At 27.7% G+C, this 23,279-nt stretch overlaps 1 protein-coding gene across 1 annotated transcript in view; it reads left to right on the top strand.

The window, feature by feature from the left end:
* The window catches only part of LOC129983632 (twitchin-like), a 124,233-nt gene that overhangs the window by 59,847 nt on the left and 41,107 nt on the right, over positions 1-23,279 (top strand). The window contains exons 53-80 of the mRNA XM_056093167.1: positions 564-767; positions 2,168-2,263; positions 2,423-2,725; positions 3,695-3,976; positions 4,421-4,720; positions 5,760-6,062; positions 7,146-7,430; positions 7,958-8,134; positions 8,323-8,445; positions 8,867-9,166; positions 10,252-10,533; positions 11,559-11,749; positions 12,229-12,343; positions 12,547-12,682; positions 13,158-13,324; positions 13,554-13,835; positions 14,298-14,594; positions 14,714-15,016; positions 15,921-16,202; positions 16,964-17,263; positions 17,672-17,974; positions 18,434-18,712; positions 18,834-18,939; positions 20,487-20,689; positions 21,486-21,658; positions 21,886-22,015; positions 22,189-22,476; positions 22,733-22,840. Coding sequence (XP_055949142.1) covers positions 564-767; positions 2,168-2,263; positions 2,423-2,725; positions 3,695-3,976; positions 4,421-4,720; positions 5,760-6,062; positions 7,146-7,430; positions 7,958-8,134; positions 8,323-8,445; positions 8,867-9,166; positions 10,252-10,533; positions 11,559-11,749; positions 12,229-12,343; positions 12,547-12,682; positions 13,158-13,324; positions 13,554-13,835; positions 14,298-14,594; positions 14,714-15,016; positions 15,921-16,202; positions 16,964-17,263; positions 17,672-17,974; positions 18,434-18,712; positions 18,834-18,939; positions 20,487-20,689; positions 21,486-21,658; positions 21,886-22,015; positions 22,189-22,476; positions 22,733-22,840 — 6,318 coding nt within the window. The remainder of the gene's footprint in view (positions 1-563; positions 768-2,167; positions 2,264-2,422; positions 2,726-3,694; positions 3,977-4,420; positions 4,721-5,759; positions 6,063-7,145; positions 7,431-7,957; positions 8,135-8,322; positions 8,446-8,866; positions 9,167-10,251; positions 10,534-11,558; positions 11,750-12,228; positions 12,344-12,546; positions 12,683-13,157; positions 13,325-13,553; positions 13,836-14,297; positions 14,595-14,713; positions 15,017-15,920; positions 16,203-16,963; positions 17,264-17,671; positions 17,975-18,433; positions 18,713-18,833; positions 18,940-20,486; positions 20,690-21,485; positions 21,659-21,885; positions 22,016-22,188; positions 22,477-22,732; positions 22,841-23,279) is intronic.

The raw sequence follows: 23,279 nt of genomic DNA, 5'->3' as shown, positions 1-23,279 counted from the left end.
TAAGCCGACACTAACAGAAATTTCTTTATAGTTGTTATTTACAAATATTTACAGTTAATCAGCTAAAACAGTCTAGTAATCAATAAATTACAATAGTAAAATTTAGCTCACTCAGAAATCTCATCAAACTACACAGATATGTCTCCGATTAACGACAAAATTCAAAAGTTTCGTAGTGATAGAAAATACCTGCCATGTTTTCTCAAGGAAAGCATAACAGCTGCTCCTTATTAGGCGATTGCCATAGAGTCTTCATATATTCTTGAAAAATTTCCGAATATTTTACAAATGAGTGAAAATTTCACTACACCATGTTGCCAAATATATTGTCAAGTCAAAATACTTTCACTTTACAATTCATAACAATATCCATCTTTACAAATGAATTTGTGTTTATAATCTTTATAAGTAAACATTGAAAAAGCCAACTTCTTAAAATTGCAGTAGTATTCAGTACACATAATACTGCAGTATTCATTACAGTCTGTAATTAATAATTTATGTAATGCTCTATTATTTCTATTTAGTTATCATTGTACAACTAATTTTTTAATCTTAACTAGATCGACCTGGCGCACCTCAAGGCCCACTTGAAATATCGGATGTGCATGCTGAAGGATGCAAGCTGAAATGGAATCCACCAGAAGAAGATGGTGGTGTGCCTGTGGAGCACTATGCTGTTGAAAAGATGGATACAGCCACTGGACGTTGGGTACCTGTTGGCAGAAGTCTAGGACCTGAAATTGAAGTTGGAAATCTGGAACCTGGTTAGTTTTTTGAAATTTGCTCTTTGAATTTTCAGTTCATATAAAATGGATTCGTAGAATAATTTTGTTGAACGAAATTTTTCTGTACTTTCTATTTAGTCTCAGGTTTATATAGCTGATGTAAAATTATGAAACGTCTTTGTCATTTTATAATTTCATTACTCCATATTACAAATTCATTATTCCAGTCAAAACTTTTAAGTTGTAGTTCTAAAATTCAGCATCCAAAAAATTATTTACTTTGACTTTCATTCTTTTAAAGTTGATCCTAAATTTGTAAATTAAATAACTAAGTAACAAGTTTTTTTAAAAGCTATTGAAAATTACAGAAAATCAACATTTAAGTGATCAACATGAAAATAAAGTGCGGCTTCATACACAATAACCTTTAATCTTTAAATAATTTCCCATACATTAATTAGTTAAAGTGCAATTTCCAGCATAGTGTTAGAAAAAAAAATGAAAAATAAGTATAAAGATAGAAATTGAAGGACCAATCTCAAATTAAAATGTAAAAATTGTGAACATAAATATAGATGACAAACACAAGAGTGAATACGTATGCAAATAGCATTTGCTTCTGATTGGTGTGTTTACTACAAACTGTTACTAGCATTACTACAAAAATATCTGCCTGAAATTTTATATATTGCCATTCGTTTTAACAAACTATATCTGAACAATATATTGGGTTATTCTATTTTGAATTAATATGAAATTGTAACGAGCTCATTAAAATTAAAATGTTTAATTGCAAGAACAAAATAAGGAATTGAGATTGTTTTAATACATTTCCTCTTATTATTATTATTATTATTATTTTTACTGGATTTGTTTTTGGTTGTCTGGCAATTTTACTATTTTTAAATCTTAAATTTTGAAACTAAGTAGTCTTTGAAATAGTTACTTTTATTAAATGATAGTAGTATGTATTTTATATTAAAAAAATCATTTGAAGAATATGTGTTTATACACTTTGAAATTAGAAATTAACTAAAATATAAATTCTTGCAGGATAATTTACCAGATTTTAAAATAATTTTAATTAGTAATGCTGAAGTAATTATTTTAGAAGGATTTGTAAAAATTCTTTTTGGTTGCTCCTTAAGTAAATAACATTTTAAATTTAAACATTTATATTTATATTTTCATCATAAGGTGTGTTTTTTTTTTCTTTCTTGCATGCCTTGATTCTACTAATTCTAAAGCATGAATTAAAATCATTACAAATTTTAAATCATTAAACTTGGTTAATTTTTACATTACAATCAATTTAAGTTCAAATTTTTTAAATCATATTTCTGCTCATACTTATATCTATTAAATGCATGTATTAAGAAATTCACCATCCACTGCAGCATCTTATATGTTGTTGAGCTCCATTTTTTTTTCTTCATCAGGCCATGAATATAAGTTCCGAGTTAAAGCAGTGAATGCTGAAGGAGAATCAGATCCATTAGATGCTTTTGAACCAGTCATTGCCAAAAATCCCTTTGGTAAGTTTTTAAAATGATAAATCATCATGTGAATCTTAAATCTAAATCATGATGCATTTTTTATATATAAAACAATCAGTGTTTCAGGAGAGAAATGTGTACTTTAATACATAACTGAAATATTTAAAATTTATTTAATATTCTTTTATTTTTTCTCAGATCCTCCGAGTCAGCCTAATGTGCCTGAGGTTAAAGACTGGGATAAAGATATGGTGCAACTGGAATGGACAGCTCCAACTAAAGATGGTGGTGCACCAATCACTGGTTACGTCATTGAGAAAAAACGTAAAGGTTCAACTCAATGGACAAAAGGTGCCTCTGTTGATGGTGATGCTCGTTCTGCAAAAGTCAAGGGACTTGAGAATGGGGAAACTTATCAGTTCCGTTTAATTGCTGTCAATGTCGCTGGTCCTAGCGAGCCAAGCGAAGCCACAAAACCTGTACTTGTAAAACCAAGAAAATGTAAGTTAAAAAAAATGTTTTTGGCGCTTTCTTAAATTCTATGAAATGAATTAAGATTTTAAAGCATCTCTTCGTTAATGCTTTTAAAAGGTTGAAATAAAAATTAAATTATTATTTAATGTAATTAAAAAAATTTATAAGTTGAAACAGTGTTTGTGCTGCTGTATATAAAAGGAAAGAATGATATATTCTATTCATTTTCAATAATGATGAAAATTTCCAAATGTCAGTGTACAATAAGAACAATTTTTTTAAAAAAAAAATTTTATTACAATCTAGTGAATAACCGTTCTGGTAAAAGCTTCTTGAACCTTTGATTTCATTCTAAAAATTTTGATGTATCAATTCCTTTTGTTTCGAATTTATAATTAAAAAAAATTATAATTTTTAGCTTAAAAATGAATTATTATGTAACTGTTTAAAAGAAATATCCATCATTGTCACTGGCAATTCAGATGTTTTTCTGCCTTATGCAAATTATGATATGAGACCTTTCATTTAATTAATTTATCAATTTAATCTTTTAAAAATTTTTGAATTTGCTCAACATATTAAATTATTTATTTTAAGTAGATGTTTTTTGTAACATTGAGAAAATGCATATATTTTATAATCATTTGTTATGCTTTATGAGTACATGGCATCTAAATATTTATATCCAAGCAAATTTTTGTGTCTATAATATTCTATAATATTTAAAAGAATGTAATGAAATAGATAGGAACTTTAAAATTTATACTTGGAATGGACTAATATTATCCTAATCTTTTTGAATTCATTGAATTTACATTTTTATAAATTTATTTATTTAGCATTTAGGTTACTAATGCTTTTAAAATCGACCTGCCAGCCGTTATTTCCAGCATCATAGATTGCTGTCTAGTTGGAAATCCTCCACTGTTCACTTTTGATGTGTATGTAAAAGAAATTTATCAAATTCGTAAATTAATGTCAATTTCTGATTTTCAGTGGCTCCAAGAATCGATCGACGAAACTTGAATCCAATCACCATCAAGGCTGGACAAGCTTTCGATTTTGATGTCAAAATTATAGGAGAACCCCCTCCATCTGTTCGTTGGGTATTAAAAGACAAACCAGTTGGAGAACGATTGGACTTGACCATAACAAACATTCCATATAATTCAAAACTTGTCTGTGATAAGGCCCAAAGAGGTGATGCTGGTTTCTACCGCATTATTGCAAACAATGCCCATGGAGAAGACATTGCAGAAGTTGAAGTATCTGTTCTTGGTATGTTATTAATTACTTTTTTATCTTGACTATAACTAATATGCTGTTTTGGGTGGATTATTGTGCTGCCGAATTAAAAATTGTTTTACACACACACACTTGCTTTTTTATGTTAAAGATATTGCTTTAATTCTTTTCATTGATTCGACGATAAAGCATAGTAATTTTCATCTATGATTGAATATAACATAATTTTCATCTATTTATTGAATATAATATAAAAATGATGTTAAATTATTAGTTTATGCTGATATCATTGTATTGAATATCTTCTGAATTATAATTTTTAACTAATATTTACTGATTAGAAAAAAATGTATTGCTTGATTATAGGAATGTTATGATGCACCTCGAAGTAATAATAATATTCTTCTATATGTGTTTTCTTTCTCATTTGATACATGCCATTTGTAAAATTTCATATTTATAACTTTATTTTTATAGCCAAACCTGCTAAACCAGAAGGCCCTCTCATTGTATCTGATGTTCATAAACATGGCTGCAAACTTAAGTGGAACAAACCAAAAGATGATGGAGGTGAACCATTAGAAGGTTACATTATTGAAAAAGAAGATCCAGAAACTGGTTTATGGATACCAGTTGCTAAAACACATATTCCAGAAGGAGAAGTTACTGGTCTGACACCAGGAAAATCATACAAATTCAGAGTTAAGGCTGTTAATAAGGAAGGAGAATCAGAACCTCTGGAAACTTTCGCACCTGTTGTTGCTAAAGATCCATATGGTAACTATTTCTGCTGAAATCGTTGTTCATAGATATGTAATCTAGCAAGTAAAATGATAATTTTATCCCAGAAATTGTAACCACTTTTTCAGAAAAATGTACATTAAAAATAGATCTTAAATGTTGTAAAGTCTATATTTTCCCATAGCTATTTCTAAAAATATTTTATTAGGATTTATATCATGGTAATCAAATACACTAGAAATAACGTATGAAAGTCTAAATTAAGATTAACGTTCTCTCCAGCACAATTCCAAAATAATCTGTGTAAGACAATAATCTATTAGCTCCTATGAATTTTATTATTTTCATATAAAAAACTTCTATTTCATAAGAATTGTCATAGAAATAATAACTTAGCAAATAAAATCAATATTTGCATTTCAACAATAAAATATTGCTCTAAATTTGAAGCGTTTTACAAAATTGATTTTATTATATTTTTTTAGTTTAAAATCATATTCATATTTTATCAACTGAATCACAAAAGATTTACTTTTCATTTAATACATTCAATGTTATTTTTTCAATATTTTACTCGAGAAAACTATTCACTGGATAGTGATGGCAAATTATGATTATATTATTTATAATATAATCATGCAATAACATATACTTATCTATTTATCTTCTGTGTTATATTTTCCACATAATGCATCACTAAATATCAAAAATATAAGAAATTATTATCAATGAATTATTTTAACAAGGCATTTCTGAAAGCATCGTGAGCATAAAGATAATCAATGATACATCATAGGCATGGTGAATAATACATTCTTAATGGGAGAAATTTTTGGATTGTTTTGTTTGCTTAAGAATAATACAATATTTAATGGAGGAAGGCACAAATCCGGAGTTTAGTATTAAAGAATACAAAATATTTTTACGCAGAATTTTTTATTTTTCAATCATGACTGTTGTTAGGTTTTTAAAAGTAGTCATCATTACTTTAGTAAAATATTTAATTACAGACTCATTAAAGCTGAATTTGCAAGGGTGAAAAAAAACTATTATTGCTATTTCTTTTACCCAATAGATCCACCAGGTGCACCTAGTACTCCAGAACCAACTGACTGGAATAAGGACCATGTTGATTTAGCTTGGAAGCCTCCAGAGTCTGATGGTGGTTCTGCTATTAACCACTATATCATTGAGAAACGAGAGAAGGGCTCTCCTAAGTGGGAAAAAGCAGCTGAGGTTCCAGGAGATCAAACTAAAGGTACCGCTCCCTTCCTCATCGAAGGAAAGGATTATGAGTTCCGAGTAATAGCTGTTAACAAGGCTGGACCAGGAGAACCTAGTGAAGCCTCGAGGACTGTGACAGCTAAGCCACGATTTTGTAAGTATCCGAATTTAAAAAAATATTAAGAGTGTTTAAAACATTTTGTATTTATTTTAATTCATAAAATCTATATTAAATTTAAATTTTGTGTAGTAGTGTCAGAATGAGTATATGTATATGGATATTTAGATATTAATCTTTTAATTAGGTAGGATGCGTAGTAATGATTTTAATAATTAGTGATCATAAACTTATGTTCTTAAATGGTTTAGCAATTATTGGTTTAAAATGCAATATATCTAAAGCAGTTTAAAAAAACTTTTATTTTCTGAATTGTTTTTTAATTGCGAGTATTATGATAGTTTGATTTTAGCTTTGAATCCTCTGGTTCTATATCTATTTCACCAAAGGTTATACCGTGTCTTTGGGTTTAGTGTATATTAAATATTTTGCTATGTTTCAAACTACATGTATTGTGATATGTAAGTTTGTAGGCTGGAGTACTGACTCAGATATCTGTCTTTTTTATTTTGTTGTAATGTAAAATTGCCGTCGGAACAAAATACTTTTTGTGTCGTTTTAGTATAGAGAACTAACCTCAGAAGGTTAATTATCTGTTATTTTCTTCTTTTGAAAGTAATTCATAATCATTGGAATCAGTTTTAGTGATAAATATTCTAAACGAACCCTTTCTTGGTAGAATTTTTCAGGTTATTGAAAATGCTATTATCCATTTTTATCATATTTAAAATCATCACCTTTTTTTTCAATTATCTAAGAATAAAATATTTCTACTGTTTTTGATGCTTATAAAAATTACTAGCAGTGGTAAAGCCATAATCATCGTTAGGTACTATAATATCAAAAAAAAAAAAGAAAACAAAAAAGAATTTACTAACAAATCTCCATGTTTATTGTCAATTGTAATCCATTTCTACAAATAAAAATTATTTGCATTTTTTTTTATGCACTAACCATTTGCAATAGAACATATAGCATGTAATCCAACATTATATTGAAGTAATATGTTTTTATTGCTTAGAAGCTTTATGATAATTTGGTATTAAAGTTGGGTATTTGCTATTAGAGTTAATCTGACTGAATTTTAAATTATTCTAATGACTTTCATTTCTATTTTAGTGGCTCCACAAATTGACAGGAGGAATCTTAATGACATTACAATTAAGGCTGGACAAACAATTAAATTTGATGTCAATATAATTGGCGAACCTCCTCCGACTAAGATCTGGACAATAAATGACATTGAAATCAAGCCGTCTGAAGACAGAATTATTTTGACCAACGAAGATTATAACACAAAATTAGTTATAAGAAGAGCCACAAGAGCTGAGAGTGGAAAGTTCATCATTACTGCTACTAACAGTTCAGGAAGAGATAGTGCAAATGTTATTGTCAATGTACAAGGTAATATTTTATTTTGTTTAGTAAAATTTGCTGAAATTAATTAAATTACAATTTTTAGAATAATTCTTTTCAGTGAATTGTAAATTTCAAAAATATATTGCTTTAAATAATTTTTTAATGTCCTTCTTAATCTTAAGGAAATATTGTTTATATAGATATGCTTTATTATTTATTTTATTGTTGGAAATAAAACTTAAGTTAATTAAAAAGAAATAACCCAATATTTTTATATTCATTTTTTTTAATTTAAATGTTTTTGCCGATAATCATTTCTTATTTTACTTTATTAAGTCTGATATAGAAAATAACAATTCATTCCATATATTACCTTGTGATGTTTATTCAGCTATGTGGGATTATAATTTATTTATATGTATTATTAACATAGATTATTATTCAGTGATTGCTGGTAATTTTTTGAAATACCATTATTGAACTATTCTGTAAATTCTCATCAAAAACAGTATAATACTGATAAATTAATTTTTTTAATTATAAAGACTTTGATTGAATTATTTTCCTTTCAGACAAACCAGCTGCACCAGAAGGTCCTCTTGCTGTGTCAGATGTGCACAAAGAAGGCTGTAAGTTGAAATGGAAAAGACCAAAGGACGATGGAGGTGTACCTCTGGAAGGTTATTTGGTTGAGAAGATGGACGAAGAAACAGGAAAATGGGTTCCTGTTGGAAAAACAAAAGATCCTGGTAAATAAACATTTGGTTTCTTGACAAACTGTTCTGTTTCTGCTATAAAAAGAGGGAGAGAGATGTTGCTAAATTACTTTAACTGAAACTATAATTCCTTTGTTTTTCAATTTTATTGAATAAATTGAAATATCTAATGAAATTTTTACAATAATTTAGTTTATCATTGTATCTTGAATATTTTATAGCTATGGAAGTTACTGGTTTAACTCCTGGGAAGAAATACAAGTTCCGTGTCCGTGCATTAAACAAAGAAGGTGAATCTGAACCACTGGAAACAACTGACTCCATAGTAGCAAAGAATCCATTTGGTAAATTTTGAATTTTAAATAAAACCTTCAATAACAATTTGGTTTATTTTATTATATTTATAAAAAAATTATTTATTATATTATTATATTTATAAAACTTTAATACACAAGCAATTCATTGTTCATTGCTTTATACATTTTTTTCTTCATAATCTTAATTAATGAAATTTGTTTTAAGATTGATGCTCCCAAATTTTAATAAAATTCAAAATGTATTATGAATTTATAAAATTCATGCAAAAATTCTACTATACAATAACTTTTATTTTATTTGTTCAGCTTTTATTAGGTGGTTTCCATACAATTTTTATATACTTTTATTTATTATAACTGAAACTATCAGTAAAAAAAATTTGTAGAACTCATATACCATTCCATAAATTTAAAAAACAACAACAAAAAACTGTGTATATCTTTTTAGATGAACCTGGAAAACCAGGTGATCTGAAGGTTACTGATTGGGACAAGGACCACATTGACCTTAAGTGGACAGCTCCTGAAAGTGATGGTGGATCTCCCATTACTGGTTACTTAATAGAAGTTAAAGACAAATTGGGAAATTGGGAAAAGGCTATTGAGGTTCCAGCTGATCAGACTACAGCATCAGTTTCTGATTTAGTGCAAGGTCAAGCTTATGAATTCCGTGTAAAAGCTGTCAATAAAGCTGGTCCTGGTGAGCCAAGTAATGAAACACCACCATGTATTGCCAAACCCAGGAGATGTAAGTGTATCTTATAAATATATTTTTCTTATTTTTGATGAGATTATTTAGATGACTTTAATTATTTAGTTTATGCTCTGTTTATTTATTTTCTTAAACTGCATAATACTAAATGAAATATAAAAGAAATAGAATATCTTAATTAAAAACTAATCTTTTTTTATAGTTAGTTTATTTCTTTTACTGTTTGTTAGGCTCAAAAAAATTCTTGTGAGGAGACTCTTAAATATCTTATTGTTTTCATGAAAGAATCATACAATATGTATATTGATTTAAATATTTTGAATTGGAACCATATTTCACAAGAATTTATTGTAACTGAAAATAATAATTTATTGCTATCTTTGGAATTTTCATATTCAGTGGTTCTTTCATTTTTTATTCTGTAAATAATTTTTCATTCCTGGATATAAAACATTCCACCAAAGATTTCAAATCATTCATCTTGGTATCCTTATTAAGTAAAAGGTGTAGCTTTGAAAGGACTCTTCAGGGAACAGATAAACCTGAGTATCCAATTAAAAAAAGTGCAATTAAGTAAAAAAACATTATACTTATCATCAAGCAAACTGATCATTATTTGCCACTAGGACATGTGACAATGATTGCTAGTAACCAGCAAATAAAAAGTTACTCTTTTCGAAGAAAAATGAAAGCTATAATTTGTTTGTTTTTTTTAATTTACCTGTGCGCCTGCATTTCCAATCCTCAATAAATTTTTAAAGTATCCAAATCCTCCTTGAGTAATGGTTTACAGAATAATAAGTACAAATAGCAATTACCACAGTTGCATATTTCTAATGTACAAAAAAAAAAAAAATATTGTGTAGCATAAATGCATATTGCACGCAAAACTTTCCTTTTGCTTTTTAGAAATCAGAAAGTTTGTTATAACTCTTAATTTGTTACTTTTTATGATAATTTATAATTTTAATCAGTTAATTGTATAAACTTTACAAAATATTGACTGAAATCTTAAATAAAATTATAATTAATATGATTTATAAAATGCATAAAATAAGCGTTTTTTCACTTTTATCTTTCACACATAAATCTTCATTCGTTGATTTTTCCTCTTTTAATAGTGGCACCCAAAATCGATCGTTCCACCCTAAATAAGGTCCGAGTGAAAGCTGGCCATTCCTTCAACTTCACAGCAAATGTTATTGGTGAACCTCCACCGACAATGACTTGGTCATTAAGGGGAAGTGTTTTGGAAGCAGACAGTCGTATTAAAATCATCAATGAAGAATACAGCACTAAGATCGTTGTGCGCAAGTGTAGGAGGGATGACAATGGAACTTACACTCTTGTAGCTGAAAATGAATATGGCAAAGATGAAGCAGAAGTGGAAGCGCTTGTTTTAGGTAGGTGAAACTTTTCTAATTTCGTTAGTTTTTATCATTAAGACTGATTTCAAGTATTAAGTTTCGATTTTAGTTTCCATTTATTAAATTGGTTTAAAAATTACCAACGGCTTAGCATTCAGGTTTAGTGACAAATGGATTTGCCGTTTTGAGGGGGAGTGTCACAGAGTACTTGAGCTCTTGGTTTTCTTAACCACCAGACATAACAAGTGAATAGGGTAATGGCATGGTAATTAAAATACTTAGTAATTAGTTGTTCAAGAAAAATTGAGTATTTACTTAAAAAATGACAATTTATAAAAACACATGGGGGGGGGGGAATGTAGGAGAAGATTTTACATTAATAAATTTTGGAAAAATCGGTCCAGATTCAAGTCATTAGTTAAGCTGTGATGTTCTATTATATCATTTTTCGAAGAAGCGCTATGAAAGTTTCTTATGGAAGTCTTGTAAGGTAGTGACATAATGAATGTTAATGACAACCACATATATCCTTATTTTTCACTTTCGATTGTCACTAGATTTTTAGAAAATAATATTGGCCCAAGGTTTGGTAATTTAGGTTAATAATTGGGCCCAGGATTTGGTAATATTTTTTTCATGCCCTTTTTAAATTTTACTATAAAAAGGGACATAAACCCATTAAGCTTCTGCTTCCATGACGACGGACATCTATTCTGTCTCTTGCCTCCCATGACAGAGATCATGTATTCTAATATGATTTCGATATAATTTTTTTATTTTTATTTTATGTAAACTAGTATTTTAGGGAATTATATATTTTATTATACTTTAAAAACTTTCATTTATTTCTTTGAATCTTTTTTTCTGAACTTAATGTACTTAATAACGTGTTTTCTATATTTATAGTGCAAATTTTAAAAAAATCTAGAGTGTGCCGTTATAATATTAATTTAAATCGCAATGGAAAGCTCAGAGATATTAAATATTAAGAACTGGCTTTTTTTGATGCTGAGAAAACTACATTTCGTACTATCTTTTTTTAAAAAATCATCTATTTTCAGATAAACCATCTCCACCTGGTGGACCACTAAAGGTTGAAGATGTGACTGCTGAAGGCTGCAATTTATCTTGGAAACCACCATCTGATGACGGTGGTCTACCTGTTGAGAATTATGTTGTAGAAAAAATGGATCCTGTAACAGGTGTTTGGACTCCAGTTGGTGAAACTATTGGTCCAGAAACATCCATGAAGGTACAACTCCTTTACATCAATCTGAAGCAATATGCAACATTTTATTATTCGGGTGTATTAAAGATTTATATAGCGTACAAGCCTTTTAATAAAGATACAACTTATTTAGCCAGAAAATTTGTAAAAAATTATTTAATCCTTTATTTAGGTTTATTATCCTTGGTATTGCATTTTATACTATCTACTTTTATTTATCTTAAAAATATATGCTTTAATATAGGAATGGAATTTTAATGTTTATCAAAATTTCGATAATTATGCAAAATGTGAAGATATTTATATATTATTATAGTAGGGTTTTATTTTAAAGATCGCGTTTAGTGAAGTTAAACTTATTAAGCTTCAAAAATTATACTTTTTCTTCACCATCAAAAAGTAGTATAAATTATATCTACCTCTTCTATTATGATTGGAATCTAATTGTAATAAATTATTTAGTTTCTTCTCATTTTATACTTATGCATTTGTTTTTATTTAAGGTGAAAGGCCTAATACCCGGAAAGAGTTACAAATTCAGAGTACGTGCTGCCAATAGACAGGGAGAGTCAGAACCACTAGAAGCAGATAAAACAATTGTTGCTAAGAATCCTTTCGGTGAGTTGTTGTAATTAAATTAATTATTCATGCTAAAATTACTTTGTTCAGAAAGATATATATTTCGTGAACTTGCAAAATTACTTCTGACTTACACTATATGGAAAGAAAGAAGTTTAGCTATTATTATTAATTTTACATAATCAATTGTAAATCTAATAGATACAGAATAGTATTTAAAAATGTATATGAACTTATCTTAGATGAGCCTGGAAAGCCTGGTACACCTGAAATTGAAGATTATGACAGGGACTTTGTCAAATTGAAATGGACTGCTCCTGAATCAGATGGAGGATCACCAATTACTGGATATATTATTGAAAAGAAGGATAAATTAAGGTAAATTTTCTTTGTATATTACTTTATGTTAAATTATAAATATTTGCTGTATTTTTTTTAGATAAGTGTAAATTATCTGAGTTGAAAATACCTAAAAGACAAATATTAAATTTAGATTTTTTTTTTTTTTTTTTTTTGATGAAATGTATTTATGAAAATGTATTTTTTTTTCTTGTTTAAATTGTTGTTCTTTAAAAATAGAAATAGTAGATTTTCAAATAATTTCAGATCAGTTCACTTATTCCAAGGCACTGAATTGCTATGTATTGTATGTAAGAATGTATTGAAGGAGAAATACTATTTAAAATGAGTATCAAACCTAATATTATCTTTAGTAAAGACGATTTTGTTATATTACAAATATTTTAATTACATTTTCTTTTATGTAAAAGTTTTCTATGAGCAGTTAATTTTTTTACATTTCACTAATTATGTACGTTAATTTTAAATATTTCATTCATTTTATATTTTTCAGTCCTGATTGGTCTGCAGTTCAAGAAGTACCTGCCGATCAAACAACCGCTACAGTGAGAGATCTAATTGAGAATGGAACTTACGAATTCCGTATAAGGGCAGTTAATAAGGGAGGTCAAGGAGAACCAAGTGATTCAACTGGACCACATATTGCTAAGCCTAAGAACTGTAAGTAATCATGCACTTTTAATGACAATTCATTTTAAACGCTTTTTATTTTTTTAAAAAATTACCCATAACTTCAAAATGTCATATCGTAGGAGTTTTAATTGCTACATTGCAGAATTATTTTAGTACAGAATATCAGCATTATTTCAAGTCGCATAATATTATATACATTATTAGTGGAATATATATATATATACATATACTAACAAGATTCTCTTTTATCGTTCAGTGGCACCCCATATTGATCGCAATGCTATGATCAATATCAGGCTAAAAGCTGGCAAGAGCTTTGAATTAAATGTCCCAGTGTCTGGTGAACCTCCTCCAAAGAAGACATGGTCTTTGAATAACCGTGCAGCAATGGATGACTTAAGGTGGTATATTACTAATGAAGATTACAGGACCATTGTTAAAGTTAAGAAAGCGCTCAGAGAAGATTCCGGAACTCTGGTATTGACAGCAACAAATTCAAATGGCTCTGATTCTGCTAAAATTTCCATAGTAATCTTAGGTTCGTACATTTTTTCTGACTGTTATAAGTTATTTCTGTTTCAATTTTCGCATTATTTCGCTTATTAAATTTTGACATCACTGTAAGATTTTGCTTGCAGCAATAAATATTTCATTTCAAAAATTTTATAATTTGTGTTTTGTTTTCGTTATTTATATAGAAAAATTTAAAAAACATTTATATCTAACATTTAAGAAAATTCATAATTCAAATCCAATTGTAAATGTTAAAACTATTGTTTATTATTATATTTGAAGGTTTATTATAAAGTTGATAAATGAGCAATGATTATTTTTAATGTTTTCATGTATTGAAATCACTATTATCATAGAATCTTCTATATCATATACAAAATTGTGCTTGTAAACTATTTGTTATTTACTTATTAATTTATAATTATCTGTATTTTGATATCTAGTTGTTATTTACTTGTTGCTAAGGACGTTTGTTTCTTTTATACAGATGTACCTTTGGCACCCAGAAACTTAACTGTTGATGAAGTCACTAAGGAAAGTTGTACTATCCGATGGAATCCTCCGGAGGATGATGGTGGTAGCGATATACAGCATTATACCGTAGAAAAGAAAGACATGGAAACTGGCCGCTGGGTTCATGTGGATGAAACTGTTAATACATTCCTGCATACTGATAAACTGATTGAAATGCATCAATATCTATTCCGTGTAAAGGCTGTTAACAGGGAAGGAAGCTCTCAATGGGCTATGATCAGGGAAGCTATTATAGCTAAGAATCCATTTGGTAAGTTATATATATATATATATATATATATATATATATATATATATATATATAATATTTCCTTTTTCTTCTGAATTATTTATTAGAAATTAAAATTATTTTTCGTTCTCTCTTTGTAGATCCTCCAGAAAAACCAACTACACCAGTTGCTACCGATTGGGATTCTCATTTCATTGAGCTTGAATGGCGACCACCCAAGAAAGATGGTGGTTCTCCTGTGACAAGTTATGTAATTGAAAAGCGTCTCAAAGGTAGTCCCTTGTGGGATGAGGCTGCAAGAGTTGCTGGGGAAGTAACCAAAGCAAAGATTTCTGATTTAACAGAAGGAGAAGAATATGAATTCCGTCTAATAGCTATTAATAAGGCTGGACCTAGTGAACCCAGTGATCCTACTCAACCCATAACTGCCAAACCACGATTCTGTAAGTATAAGTTTAGTATAAAATATAAAAATATTAAATGGTTGATGAAATCGGAATTAGTACTTTATATTTACTACTACAGAATTGCTGTTTATCTATTTACCTTTACTTAACTTATATGTAATTTTTTATTTTATTTAAATTTTTCATATTTTAAGAAAATATAAAATCATACATGATACATTTCTGCAGAAACATGAATTTCAGCATTTTATGAATCGAATTTCATTACTTTTGTGATCGAGGAGCTTTTTTTATTCGATAATTTTACTACGTTTTTAATACCGAAAGCACCACTTTTTGTATAAATTTATCTATTCATGTCTTTTTGTTCATTGAATCAATTTATTTTATTTCTCAGTGTTTATGGCACAATTCATTATTTATAATATTCAGCGTTTTTTGTTCCAAAGCCTATGACACGCTTGATATAGACAATTATAATAAATATTTTTTATTATAATTTAAATGTATATTCAGTAATTAATTATTAATTTTTATTTTTTAATAATTTCTCAGCTTAAAACATGTTAGCATATGCATTGCAATATAAATATGACTTCATATCTTAAAAGGGAACATCGAATTTATTAGATTCTCAACTAAATTAAATGTTTTATGTTTCATATCTTAACTCAAATTATTTTGAGTTTACTTTATAGCAAAGAAATATTTTAATGAGTATTTGTATTTATCTCAGCTGGTTTTAATCTTCTTGCTAAGTCGATGACATTGTTTTTAATATTTTCTAGAGATGATTTCTAAATAGTAATAAATTTTGCTTAATTTAAACTGTGTATCCATTATAATGAATAATCTTACTACAGAGAAGGTTTGCATTAAAGTTAAATTTTATATAAAGCTCTGTCTCTTTGTGAATCTAATTTTCTTTTAATCTTCACAGTGGCCCCAATTGTTGATCGACTTACGTTATTGGACCAGAGAGTGCGTGCAGGAAGGCCAATTACTTATGAAGTTGCCATCAAAGGAGAGCCTCCTCCGATTGCTTCATGGTCAATTAATGATAAGCCAGTAATTGGAAATCCAAGAGTTGATGTACGTACAACTCCAACAATGTGCTTCTTTGAGATTTTGATATCAGTTCGTTCTGATACTGGAAAATACACTCTGAATTTAGAAAATACCTCAGGAAGGCTGTCTACATCTGCTACTGTAACAGTTTTAGGTAAGTCTATTTTTTTTAAGAAAATATATTGCGTAAGTCATCATCAATATAAATTGAAAAGAAATTTTAATTATATAATTACATTAACAAAAAAATATATATTATATGTTCTTAAAAATATCCATTTTTTAAAACTGATATCTGTTATCAATATGCCATTTTTACTATAAAATGATGAGTATGTTATTTATTTTAATTTGATAATATTTTGTAAGTATAATAAGTATTGTGTTTTCCTTGGTTATTTTTATATAATGACAATGAAGTAATGTTGAAAATTTATATTAAAAGTTAAAGATGATCTTTCTTATGCACTTAAAGTGAAATTTTGGTTCATATAACTAATTTTTTTTTCTGAAATAATTTTTTTAAAAAAATCCTGAACTTTTGCAATTTTATTATTTTTTTAGAATTCAGTTTCCCATATTTACAAAAATAGCATATTTATATTATTCCAAATCGTTTTTATTCCTTTCATTTATGATTTGTTTCAGTCATTTTATTTGGCAAATTTTGCATAAATCATAGTAATGCAGAATTTATATACTTTTGTTAACCATAATGTTTAGTTTAATACTTAGAGGCATATATTATTTTTTGTGCTTTTTAAGCAAAGAATCAATGTGATAAAAATAAATTTAGGATTTACAGCATAAATAATTTTATAAAGATTAAACATTATTAAAAAATTATCTTAACAAATGATACACACTTTTTTTTTTTATGGGAGGAACCATTTTAAAATCATGTTCATCTTTTAGATCGCCCATCTCCCCCTCAGGGACCACTGGAGGTTAGTGAAGTGACAAAAGAATCAGCAGTATTGACATGGAAAGCTCCAAAAGACGATGGAGGCTCTCTTATTAAACATTATATAGTGGAAAAAATGGATGCTTCTCGAGCAACTTGGATGGAAGCTGGCACAACAACTTCACTCAGCCTAAAAGTATCCAATTTGGTTCACCACAAGACATATCAGTTCAGAGTCATTGCTGTCAATGAAATTGGTGATTCTGATCCTTTGGAGAGAGAAGATGGAGTTGTGGCTAAAGATCCTTTTGGTAAGTATTATAGCTGAAGATATGTATATTTTTGAAGATTGGATATTTAGAATTTTAGCTGCCTTTCACTTGATGGCGGCTTTAAAATTCCAAAATGTTCCCAGCCTCAGATCAGAAATGTAGACTTTATTTTTATTTTTTAAATTTGCTTTTATGACTTGAGTGCTGTAAAATACAAAGAGATTTGCAAAATTTTTCCGGTTATGCACCATTTCAAATTGTTTGCAAACTGAGCTATTTAAAATTAATAATTGATAAATTTTGCTACAAGTTTTGAGCAATTTCCTATCATTATGAGTTAAATGCCTTTAAAAATGAATAATTGAATAAAGAACCTAGAATTATCTTATTCCAGAAGAATGAGATAATTCTGATGAGACGTTGTTTAATTTATATATTTGTTTATAGAACCACCTAGTAATCCTGGAAAACCTGAAGCAACTGACTGGGGCAGTGACTTTATTGAACTTTCATGGACACCACCTAAAGAAGATGGTGGCTCTCCAGTTTCTGGTTATATTATTCAAAAGAAAGTCAGGGGCTCTAACTTGTGGGAGAAAGGCACTGAGATTGTTGGTAATGAATGCAAAGGCAAAGTGCCTTATTTGATTGAAGGCCAAGACTATGAATTTAGAGTTATTGCACTGAATAAAGGTGGAGAAAGTCAGCCAAGTGAGCCATCAGAATTGATAACAGCTAGACCAAGATTCTGTAAGTAATATTTTTCTTTTCTTTCTTTTTTTTTAATAAGTGCTTTCAAAGGATATTCACTTGTAATGCAAATTGTATTCATCATTTTTTTCATTCTAGTTAGTGAGGAACTTAAATGTATCTTGTCTAGTTTTCTGGGTGACTTCTTACTTCCATTATGTATTTACTTTAAATATTTTTAATCATTTTTGTGATTTGCATTTCTCTATCCAGAATAATAGGATGCATTAGCAAGATTTGTTTTCATGTCATTGTATGAAAATTTGCACTGAAGTAAAACATTTTTCTTAAAGGATTCTATTGTTTCATAAATTGCTGATTTACTTGAAAGTACCTAACATTTATTATTCCAATTATAATTATTTTATGCAATGTACATATATTTATTCAATGTATATCGACTCAACTCAATATATTTTATTACCATTATTTTATTCTAATGGTTTGCTCAATTTCTAGTGGCTCCTAAGATTGTGACACCTATGAAAGATATGGAAGTAAAAAGTGGAGATATTCTTCACATTGAAATCAAATTTGTTGGTGCACCTACACCAGAAATTACTTGGACTATAGATGATAAAGTTTTGGAATCTGACAAGAGAGTAACAATTTCTAATTATGAAAATTACACCCTCATTCATATTATCAATGCTAAACGAGTAGATAGTGGCTGCTATTGTTTGAAACTGAAAAATGATTCTGGCAGTGATGAAGGAACTATGAAAGTTACTGTTCTTGGTATGTAAAACAAATATTTTTTTTTAAATTTTTATGCATTAAATATTCAACATAATTTTATACTGATATTTATTTTTCTATATATTTCTTAATAATAAATCACTTTTTGTTATAAATTTAGGCAAGCCCAGTGCTCCGGAAGGACCATTGGATGTCAAAGATATACAAAAAGATAGTGTGACTTTGTCATGGAATCCTCCAAAAGATGATGGTGGCAGTGATATCATGTAAGCAATGCTTCGCTGTTATATCTTTACTTTAAATATATTTCTTGTTAATTTCTTATCTATTTAAAGTATATTGCATGGACTGTAACATACTTTTTTAAATTGATGTTAATGGTGTAAAAACAGGCAAAAGATTTAAAGATACCTATGAATTCATCATTTGGGGATAATATATTTATACAAAATATTTTCAGTTTAAGAAATTCTACGATCTTCTAATTATAAGTTCTTTTATGCTGGGTATTTATTAGGCTATTTTAAAATAGATTGATTAATAAAAGATGAAAAAACTTAAGATGAAAGATATAATGGAACAGAAGATAATATGCACTACAACTATCATTTTTCATTCAAATTCAGTTATCCATATATTGTTACTTGATGGTCTTCAGAAATGAAACTTAAATACTGTAAATCATTTGCATATTATCAAATAACTGCCATGTGAGAGCATTACTCTTGTCAATTTTTATCAGAGGAAAAATTATCTTCATTTATAAATCTGTGAGGTTGAAAATCTTTTGAATCATTTTTTGACTTCTTCAATTCCAATTTCTCGGTAATTCAATTTTTTTTCTGGTCTCTTTAATTAATATAATATTAATAGGGTTGAGATTTGTTTAATTCTAATTTTTATTTTAATTACCGAACCTTGGTTTATTCTGGCTCCATTCCATTTTATTTTAATATATTATAAAATTGATGTTTTCATACTTTGATTAACTTTTCATTTTATGCATAAATCCTTGAGAAAATACCATGTCATCCATGAAGGAAACCCACAAAATAAAAATCTATGTCTAAACACTTGTGGAATTATTCGAAAAAAATTTCATGAATAATAATTCCTGAGATTTTGTTTAGTTATTTCCCAGCACAATATATTATACAATATTTCATTATTGTTCAATATCACACAGTATGTGCAATATTTTTGTGCTAATTTAGTTTTGAAATTTGTTTCCAATACTACTACTTGCATTACCATTAATTAGGTAAGAAAAATTTAGATTAACTCATAAAGTAGTACTGAATTTCTGAGAGAGAAAATTTCTTATGATAAAAGCACAATTAAATTCTGATGAAGAATTGCTTGAAATATTTCTTGCTCTTTGTTACTGCTGTTTTGAATTTTTGATTATAAATAATCAGAAGTTGCATGAATCAGAATTGATAGAAGTGGAAATTTTGAATGATTACTTTCATTGTGGTATAATTATTGCAAGAATTATTATGTGTAATCTTATCAGTACTCCTTATTGTATTCCCTATGGACTTAGCTTTTTTTTTCTTATCACTCAGCTTATTTTTAATCAAGCTTGAGCAAATAACGGCACACAATATTGTAATGTATTAACAAACGGAAGTTTGATTCTGTTACTCTAAAGTAAATTTAATGACAAAATTTACTGTTCATAATTTGCTGTTTATTTGTTCTTCATTAAGTTATGAATAATTATTTATAAATATTCTGCATTGAAAGAGATTCGTATTCGTGTAACCAAGCCTCATTGCTAATAAAATTTTAAAACATATTTTTATTTCAGATCTTATGTTATTGAAAAGCGTGATATAACTCATAAAGGTCCATGGGTACCAGCTGTTACTATTCCTGCAAAGGATACCACTGGTGTTGTTCCAAAACTTGTTGAAAATACAAACTATGAATTCAGAGTAAAAGCTAAAAATGCACAAGGCCTTTCTTCTCCTCTTACAACAGATAGACTTGTCTTAGTCAAGAATCCATTCAGTAAGAAACATTTTCATTTTTGAATAATATCCCAAAAAATTTTTTAACTAAGTTTTACTTTAATTGTTAATAAATTCCAAGAATTTATCAACAATTAAATGATTTTTTTTTTGCTTTGATTTTTTAAATTCCTATTTAGAAGACAATATTATATTTTCTAATAAGTATCAATATTTTTATGCTAACTGTTTATAATTTAAATTTGTTGCTTGTTATTGGGTTTTTAGTTATTTCCATTCGATTTTGTCAAATCTTTTCTTTAAATTAAATTGGAAATTATGTAATTTAAAGGTATTGCATTTTTCAATTTTCCATTTCAAGTTTGTGCATTTTTGTATAGTCATGGAATCTTTCCTAACATATTTTCTATATTATTTAGATTGACAGAAAAGAAATAAAAGCAAATATTTTTATTTCTACCTAAATATTGATTTTGGCCTTTAAGTATTATAATTTAAAACTTTGTTTTATTTTTGACCATTTTTTACATTGCTTACACAAAAATTCATTAGTAATTGTTTGTGAAAATAAGGTCTTCAATCTATTAGGAACTAATAAGTATTTGGGCTATGTCATATTTTTTAGTAAAATATTTTTTTTAATAAATCCAGATAAATTTTTATTGCTGTCAAGTTTTTATTTTTATTTAAAATATTAAATATAAATTCAGGTTGTAGAATTATTTGTTAAAATTTTGTTTATCATAAGTCTCACCACCACTTCCTTTTTACTAGACCACTATTTTGCAGTTTTTTTTTTTTATTTATTTACTTAATGATACATTATTTTCTTAAAGGACCACCAAGTGAACCTGGAGCACCAGAACCTGTTGATCACGACCGCGATTTCATTAAAATCAGCTGGTCACCACCACTTAAAGATGGTGGTTCTGCTATATTAGGCTATGATGTAGAAAGGAGAGATACGAAGTTGAACAGATGGGCGCAAGTCAATAGAGGATTAGTAAAGGTATTAAAAATTTTTCGTTCTTATATTCTGACAAATTTTAACAAATTTAAATTAAAGAATTTATGAAATGTATATTTTGTACCTTTTGAAAATAATGTATTTAAATATTGGTTTAAAAATTTATTTTATTAAAATTTTGAATGTAACGATGTGTTTTCAATTTTATTCAAATGTTTTTGGACAAAAAAATTTCTATACATGAATGTAAATTTTATTTTATGTTTCAGGGACCACAATTTACAGACAATACTGTTACTGATGGTCATGTGTATGAATACCGCGTAATTGCACACAATGTTGCTGGTTCCAGTGAGCCTAGCGCTGCTTCTAAACCTATTGCTGCTAAGCCTATGAAAGGTATTCATAATAAACATATATATATATATATATATATATATATATATATATATATATATATATATATATATATATATATATATATTATTTTTAAGTCTAAACGTTTAACAAAATGCAATTATTATTATTATTATTATTTGTAACTGACATTAATCATAAATTTTCTATTTCAGAAAAGCCAAAACTTCACTTGGATGGATTGTATGGTAAATTAATTCGTGTTAGAGCAGGAGAACCTGTTTACATCAATATCCCACTGACTGGTTCACCTATGCCAACTATTCGCTGGACTTTCAATACACAACATCTTCAAGATACACCTCATACCAGACAAGAAACTGGGGATGAATTTGTAAAATTGACCATTCCTAAATCGGAAAGATCTGACAGTGGATTGTATACTATTACTGCCAAAAACGCCTATGGAGAAGATTCTGGTGAAATCACACTATTAGTATATGGTAAGTTTATTTAGTAATTTTTAATAATTGAAGCCTAGTTAAGTTCTTATGATATTAATGCACTATTTTTCTTTAAAAAATTATTTTTTTCTTCCATTTGAAATTTTCTAAATTATTAAACCAGATATATGTAATCATTACTTGATAAATGTAAAATAATTTTAAATTGGGAAAATTATATATATATATATATATATATATATATATATATATATATATATATATATATATATGTTTGTTCTTATGTATTTTTCAGATAAACCTGGTATGCCAAAAGGACCCTTGGAGGCAGCAGAGGTAACGAATAGTTCAGTCACATTGAAATGGCATAAACCTGAAGATGATGGTGGATCTGAACTGACAGGTTACCTTACATTTTATTTCTAAAACATTAAATGTATAAATGATTTTCCAACTCTTATGTGCTTATATGCCTTGAAAATTTTGTTGAATGCCTAAATTTTTGAGTTGCTTTATTCTTATCTCAGATCAGTTCTAGTAAAAATAAGTTTAATAACAAAACGATTTGAAGCATAATTTCACTTCTATTAGTTTCTAAATTTTTTATTTAATTTCATTTGAATTATTTCCTGGTATTTATCATTTCTTAAAAAATATTTAAAATAAAATTTCTTAAAGGTATATATTTTGAATATTTAAACTGCAAATCTTAAATTAAAGAAATTGAAATTTTATAAAATTATTTTATATTTAATTTTTTTTAATGGGAAATTCTATGAAAGTTTAAATTAAATGTTTTAAAGGAATGTGTGAATGTGTGGTAAAAATTATTATTATTTTTT

Source organism: Argiope bruennichi, chromosome 9 (assembly GCF_947563725.1).
Source record: "Argiope bruennichi chromosome 9, qqArgBrue1.1, whole genome shotgun sequence".
NCBI lineage: Eukaryota > Metazoa > Arthropoda > Arachnida > Araneae > Araneidae > Argiope > Argiope bruennichi.
The sequence above is the reverse complement of the archived record's forward strand: the minus strand, read 5'-3'. Positions and strand labels throughout refer to the sequence as shown.